This window comes from Microtus ochrogaster, chromosome 1, assembly GCF_000317375.1.
Source record: "Microtus ochrogaster isolate Prairie Vole_2 chromosome 1, MicOch1.0, whole genome shotgun sequence".
NCBI classification, from domain to species: domain Eukaryota; kingdom Metazoa; phylum Chordata; class Mammalia; order Rodentia; family Cricetidae; genus Microtus; species Microtus ochrogaster.
The window spans coordinates 90,890,894-90,898,754 of record NC_022009.1 but is presented as its reverse complement, the minus strand read 5'-3'; the positions used below and the strand labels follow the sequence as shown (position 1 = coordinate 90,898,754).

Genomic DNA, 7,861 nt, shown 5'->3' with positions numbered 1-7,861 from the left:
GGCCCCTGACTAGACTCTGGCCATGGCAGGCCCCTGACTAGACTCTGGCCATGGCAGGCCCCTGACTAGACTCTGGCCATGGCAGGTCCCTGACTAGACTCTGGCCATGGCAGGTCCCTGACTAGACTCTGGCCATGGCAGGCCCCTGATCCTGGACTTGTGTTGTCTAAGTAGATTAGCAACAGGCCTGATTTCCGTTTCCAGGGAACTTTCCTCTCATCTAAAATGGTTTTCATATAGGAGGAAGCTGCTCACAAACACCTGTAACTCTAGCTCCTGAGAATCCAATGCCCTCTTCTGGCCTCCACAGGTGCACACACAAATGGCACATGTTCCAAGATACATACATATAAATAAAAAAGCATAAATCTTTTTTTAAAAGGAGAGTTCTGGTTAGGGATAAGGAATGCTTAAAGGAAGAAATAGAGGGCACTGGGGAATGATGGGAGTCAGGGGGAACAAATGAGAACTAAGGATAATGACACCTGTGTGTGAAAATGTCAGGATAACATCTATGACTCTGTAGACTGACCTAAAATAATTCAAAATCAATGTAGACTTTGTGTATGCGTTCATGAAAATGTGCGGGTCTGGAAGTACAGAAGCTAACGCTGAAACGCCTTCCTTCCCTTTTGCTCTCTGCCTTACATTTTGAAACAGGGTCTCTTACTGAATTCCGAGTTTGTGGAATGAGCTGAGTGGCTGGCCAACAGCCTTGGCACCCACCCACTTGTCTCCTCCGCATGGTGCTAGCTCTGGTTACAGATGAAGGCCATTTCTTGCATAGCTGCCAGAAGCCCATGCTCAGGCCCTCGTGCTCATACAACAGGCACTTTACCAGCTCTATAGGAAAGCGACCCTCAGCACATACTGGCAAATGTCTTCAAGCTCTGTTCATTCGGGACAGAGTACAACTATATCATGTTCTTACCCAAGTTCTTACATCACAAATGAACGCTCCACAATGTGATCGCCTACTGACAAAATCCTCTTTGAAAAGCACTTTAAAAACAAATATTTTTATTTCACCATAAATCCCTTCAGCTGCTCTGTGCTGTGCTGTGGCTCAGGATTAAGACCACCCCATTGATTTGAAGGGAATTGCTGTACCCCACTTGCTACCACAGCACTAAGCTTGGTGCGTGGCCACAGCAGCTCCCACAAGCACCTACTCTTCACTTCTTTTAACAATAGACTTTTTGGCCTCTTGAAAACAAAGGTTATGACAGAGACTGGCAGAACATTAGGTGGGCACTGATGGGCATTTCAAGAGATTGTGGTTAATCTGAAACGCGGAGCAGATCTGAAACAGCTTCTCAAGACACAGACTATTAACATTTTAAAGTCTTTATCAGATATGGCGCTGTAGTTCTAGAAGGCAGTAGTGGTGTCCAAGAATGGCAGGCAATGAGCTTGTGGTCGAGCTCATGCCCATGTCCTGTGCATCTTGGTAGATGGCTGGACTCTGTAAACAGTTACCACAGGAAGGTATTCATCACACTTGAATTCCCCACAAGGCCCCTCCATGTAAATCTCTTTGCAGGTAAGCATCTCATCTTTGAGAAGATCCAGTGGGAAAACTTGCCACAGATGTTTACAAGCAGGAAGATTCAGTGTGGTTTTCATTGGCCCCCTCTTCTATATCGTATTCACTCCGCAAACATTTGTTGGCACCCTTTGCATTGGGCACGATTTCAGGGTCTGAAGACTAAAGAACCCACAAAGTTCCTGCTATGTGTGGCTCCCATTGTAGCAGGCAGAGACAAATAAACCCAGACCACAGGATTCAGAACAGCGGGTTGCATGTCCTCAGTTCGGGGTAGCCATGAGGCTATGAGAGGCTGGCACTGGCTACAGAAGCCTATTGCACATCTGTTGGGTGGCTTACATCATCCCTTCCTCCAATACAAGTCTCAGTACCCTCATCTATACAATGGGAAAGGGTCAAAGTAGATGATTTATTTGGGGCCCTTACTGGTTCTTTATGTTCTTATGAGAACATTGTATACAAAACCAAGGGCAGTTGGTTAGCTACTTTAACATCTTAAAGATTTTTTTTAATTAAAATACAATAAATCTTTAAGTATTCCATGCACATTGAATATTTTAAATGTAATCTTATCTTTATCTGTATAGTCACCATCCTTGGCCATATAAGAAATTATTTATTCATAAAAACATATTCATTTTCAATGTTGATTACGAATCCCACCTCATTTGTGGAATGTTCCCATCCTCCCTTGATGTGAGTGTCATTCCGTTACTAACCCATAGAACTGGCTTTGTGGTCCTGTGTCATCTTTCAAACCAGTGTATTCATTCATCAAAACATGTCAGGAGTTGCTTTGAAGAGGACCGCCAAAGGACCCTAGGCTTCCAGGAATCCATAGATGCTTTTAGAATGTGAAAGGAACTCTAAAATTTGGTCTCTAAAGGACACCATACCCTCTGAAAGGGAAAGTGGATATCCAGATTTCACACGGGGACAATGTGAATCACTACTGCAGCTTCTGTGGAAGTCATGTTGGAATGTTATTGTATCAGTTCTTAGTGTAAGCAAAGTCACTCATCTTTATAACCTAGCACTTTTCCCCTAAAGAAGTCATGGTAGGAGAACAGAAGGGTAAATAAGGGCAGCCTCCTGCTTCTTAGCTGGAAGGCATTATGACGCCTCTGATTCTTCTGGAAAGCTAACTTCATCCACTGGGTTGGTTATGGAGAAATCCAGCTTTTTGGTCAATCCAGTGGCTAAGTAGAACATGGATTCTATAAACGGAGAAGCTTGTCCTTTATCTGAACTGGATTCCCACTGACGCCTTGGAGATTCTCTCTGTGTTTATCTGGTTGCTATGTTTTGGCATACCCTGCACGTGTTTACAGATTTTATCAGATGGGCTCAACGACAAGGATACAACTTGGCAGTATCTTTGGAAACCAAGGGAAACTTCTTGTTCAGCATTGGAATTTAATGCCTTCCTGTTGTCAAGATGCACCGTTGCTCTCCTCAGAAGTGCCTAATGCTGGTACCTAGGCAAAATCTGTTTTGTCTTAACAGTTACTGAAAAGGAACAAAAAGCAACTTCTTGGTTTAGTTATACCCTTACATCAGAACCAGAAGGATACAGCCTCATCTAGAATCTTCAGGACTCTGAAGTGACTCTCCACACTTTTCCGTGATAAACAATCTCTTAAACAGGGCTGTATGGACAAGCTGAGGGCATGTCTGGTGGGCCCCAGGTACATAGATGAGCATCAGAGGAGAACAAGAGAATCAGGTAAATTTTGGCAACTTGCATCCCAGTTACAGGCAGGTTCTCATTAGCAAAGGAGATGGGTTCTGATATCTGTGTTTGGTATTGTTTGAACAACACTACCAACAAGAACATAACCACTTTCCTCAAGGACAGGCAGGAGGAATAATGAAGGCTTGCTTATGCAGAGTGTCCTTCCACCAACGTGATCATTGTCCCACTCAGCCTCTCCAGAAAGCCCAGTGGGTTGGTCCCAGGAGTGCATCAGGCCTGACTTTGGCTGTGAGGCCCTTGGGAGGTCACCATATGCAATGTGGTCTCCACACTGGAAGTCCTTGGGTTGCAAAGAAGTCTGTCTTAAGTCCAAACCTCCATGGGCACAATGGCTTCTTTGGTTCCGACAGAAGGCAGCAGGTTTTCCTCAGATAAGAAATAAAATGGGAACTGCACCAAGAAGCCTCGGATCTTTCTCAGTTCTTCCTCGGCACGAATGGGGTCATCTTTTGCCAATATGGGCTTGCTTATGAAGTCTCTCAGCTGCATTAGGTTGTGCACTTCATCATTTGGGAGGCAACGGAACACCTGTTAAAAGACAAATTGGAAACGGAGTTACTTATTTAAAAGCAAGTACACGGACCTTATGGAAGAGATTCATTCCAACAGGCGAAAGCTTTGCTTTATGAAACAATTTTATGCCAAAGCACAGGCCAAAGTGTTACTGTTTACATCTGGGTGTAGTGGCACATGCCTGCCTGTAATCTCCAGCACATGGGAGCTGAGGCAGGAGAATCATAAGTTTAAAACCAGCTGGGCTATGTAGTAAGTCCTGATTTCAAATAACCAACCAAACCAACCAACCATAGTTGCTGCTTTTGTTTCTGCTTTTGTTTTTTTGAGACAGGGTTTCTCTGTGTAACAGCCCTAGATGTCCTGGAACTAGCACTGTAGACCAGGCTGGCCTCAAACTCAAAGAAATCCACCTGCCTCTGCCTCCCAAGTACTGGGATTAAAGGCCTGCACCACCACCGCCTGAGTATAGTTGCTGTTTTTTTTTATGCTACAAAGACACTGTGAGACTTCTTTCCATTTCAAAAGCCCACAGCCACATTCTCATTTTATCATCTATAGAGCTCATTAGCCACAGAATAAAGACAAGCTGGCAGTGAGGAATGCATGCTGGGAGGAAATGCTAAAATGACCATCCCTGAGTTTCACTGGAGATTCCTGTCTGCCAGGTAAATTGCAAGTTTGATTAGTGTTAACGGTCGTTAGCATCTAACACTTTGCTGACTGAAATACAGTCCAGACACCACAGCAGTTTACCCTGCATATTTCAGAAGGCATTGGATAAAAATGAGGACAGGAATCCACAGACTCAGCATCATTCCCGTAGCCAAGAGACATAATTCCACAGGGTCATGTGCAGGTTTATCCCATTGTGACCAAAATGTCTTTTCTCTCTGTTTCTCCCCAATTTCAGGGGCTGAACAGGCAGTATGATGGGTTTGCAACATTCTGCCCCACTAAGAAGATGTCTTCCAGAAGGGGCTATAGGAGACCCGAAGGAGGACATATTCTTACCCAACTTCTCACACAGATGGTCAACAAATCTGAGGTAACCTATCTACCATCAAACAACACTTAACCCCTTAATAACAGCAAGGAAGAAAGGAAGGCTTGGGAGAACCAAGCCACCACACAGTTCATATGGGTAACCAACTGAGATGGGTTGAGTACCTGTGTGCTCATCTTTGGATCCTATCAACCTATCTTTTCCCTGTCACTAAACACCTTCAAAGGCTGCTTAGTCATGTGCTCATGATGCTGTTGATGAGAGTCCATCCTATGGTGGACAGGACGTCACTAAGGCCTCTTCTAAGTGATAACCCAGGGCCTTGGGCCTCTTCTAAGTGATAACCCAGGGCCTTGGGCATGCTAGGCAAGGACCCAACCACTAAGTTATATCCCTAGCCCTTTGATCGTTGTATTTCAGTGTCTACAAAGAGATAGCTTTACAACATGGAAGTACACTGATTATTTAATACTAATAATATTCTATCTGTCTCAGTAAAATTGTGATGAGAATGAACAAAAAAGGGCGGAGGGGGAAGTAAACCTCACCTTGTCATAAATGGTAGCATTCCGAGCTGCTGTCGAAACCCAAATCTCCTTGAAGAATTTGTCACTTACAGGATCCTGAAGGTCCTCACTTGGATCAGAAAGATAGCCAAGAACAAGCCTGAAATACAAGAGCCTTGGAATGAGTGATGGAAATAGGAAGTTCCCAGTGACAGCAGCAAGGCAGATCACCCACAGAGACAGAGATCTTCCCAAAGGAAGACAAAGAAGCCATGAAACCCATTAAAACCTCCTTTTGTTCTAAAAGAATCTTTGCAACGTAGCCCAACGTGGCCAGACCCTTGACCATTAAGGTTAGCACCCAAACACTGGCCAGAAGGCAATGTGAAGAGCCCTCTCCAAAGATTATCTCACTAAAGCCCATCTGTAATCATGCCCATTTTACAGACAAAGGAATTAAAGTAGGAGAGACCGCATAAGCCTATTGTAGCTCATAGAGCTGTAAGAGGTAAAGACATGCTGCCTCCACGGGATGTGACCTTCCATTTCTCTCCCTGCTTCTCCCACACTCCCCACTCCCTCAGCCCCCCCACTTCTCCTACACTCCCCACTCCCTCAGCCCCCCCACTTCTCCTACGCTCCCCACTCCGTTTTGATCCTACTCTGCCTTCCCTTTTATCTTCCTTCCCATTCCTTGGGTCAAGCACTATGCTAACTCTTGAATATAGAAACGAGTAAGAAAAACATGACTTCTCTTTACATAGTTAAATTTGGTGAATGAGCGAATTGTCAGCCCTGGCAAGAAGAGGTCATTGCAGTTGTCACAAATAGGATGTGTTCTGAAAGGGGGAGATGGATGTGGCTGGGTTACCAGCTCCAGATGCAACCATGTTGCTTTCTGTTGTTCTCATTTTCCTTTTGTATTGACAATAGACGCTTTTCTCTACAATGTATCCTGGTTGTAATTCTCCCTCTTCTACGCCTCCCAGCCCCCCCCCCTTCTCCTCCCCTCCCCTCTGGATCCACGCCCCTTCTGTCTCTCGTTAGGAAAGAACAAGCTTCTAATAGAAAACAACCAAACACGACAAAATAAAATACAGAATAAAACAAAAACAGCCACACTGAGTCCAGACAAAGTAGCTGCGATGTTTAAAGACTCAGAATAAGCTCTGTCTGTCAGTCCTTCTGAAGCCCCCACGTCTGCCCCTGCAGGTGACACTGGGAAGTCTGGCACTCCCCAGTGTCCTCCTCACCTGCTTTGTTCTTACGTCACTTTTATTCTCAGCAGGTTCACCTGCCACTAGTAGAATACAAATTCTTTGAGAGAGCACGGCTTGGCTACTCTCATATCTCTGTGAATGCCTGACATAGGAAGTCATACGTGAAGAGATCATCTAAACTGATCACATATAATCAAGAGATCATATGTAATAGCGAGAAAACACCAAGAAGAAAAAAGATAAGATTCAGAAGCCATATGAAGAAAGCATAATAACCATCATTCTTTAAAGCATCTGTAGATAAGAAAGCATTTCCAGCAGTTGACTACTTCGGGAGACTCTGCTTTGGGAGTAAGCACTGGAGCTTCCACGAAGCTTTTCTCATATGAACTCAGCAAACAGCAGAGGTCTCTGCTAACTACAGAACAACTGGAACACGGGCCGTATAAAGACTTGTGTTGATGCTAAAGAATGAGTGGATACCTCACTGATGACATCAGACAGAGGAGTGAGAGGACCTGGCTTATGGACTGGAATACAACATGTAAACAGAGTCAGGAGGATGGCTGCAAGTTCAAGAACAGCCTGGTATACACAGTGAATTTCAGGACACTAGCCTGGGCTACAGAATGAGACTCTGCAAATAAATAATAAATAAATAAATAAATAAATAAATAAATAAATAGCAGCCGGGTGAAGAGATTCATTCTATTCCATAGATATCTCTAGATCTGTATAGACAGACAGACAGACAGACAGACAGACACACACACACACACACAGAATAGAGTAGTAGTAGTAGTAGTAGTTAGAAAACACGTTGGCCTTGAGGACAGTGGCAGATAAGTGGCATTGTCATTTGCCAGGATGGAGGATTCTGTGCGTAGGTCCAGTTACTATGCACAGACTTGGAATTCAGTGCCGAGCCTGTTGATCCATCATTTAAACACACGTGGTGATACTGAATCGGTATTTTGCTAAAGGGACCTGGAGTGTGGAAGGGCTTGGCTGGAAATATCAGCCATTGAATTGCCCCCATTTATGTGCCATAAAACCATTTTTGTAAAGACTTCCTCAGAGGAGTGAGCGTAAACGGTGAAGATGGCCCAGTGTAGCTGGAGGGAAGAGGGGCTGGAGAAAAGCCAAGGACACAGAATCCCATAGCACATGGGAAAATATGGCAAGGAGAATTTTGTCAAATTTAGGCAAAACTGACTTCTGTGATCTAAATATGAAATGTCACCAACAGAGTCATGTGTATGAACACGTGATTGCCAGTGGAGTCATGGTTTTGGATCAGAAGATTGTAGG

The 7,861-nt window shown here is 44.3% G+C and overlaps 1 protein-coding gene across 2 annotated transcripts in view; it reads right to left on the bottom strand.

The window, feature by feature from the left end:
* Window positions 1-1,007: 1,007 nt before the first annotated feature.
* The window catches only part of Pld1 (phospholipase D1), a 186,775-nt gene continuing 179,921 nt past the window's right edge, over window positions 1,008-7,861 (bottom strand). For both annotated transcript variants that reach the window (XM_005343906.2, XM_013347951.2), the window contains 2 exons: window positions 5,373-5,490; window positions 1,008-3,833 (listed from right to left, as the gene is read on the bottom strand). In XM_005343906.2, coding sequence (XP_005343963.1) covers window positions 3,609-3,833; window positions 5,373-5,490 — 343 coding nt within the window. In that variant the 3' untranslated portion in view covers window positions 1,008-3,608. The remainder of the gene's footprint in view (window positions 3,834-5,372; window positions 5,491-7,861) is intronic.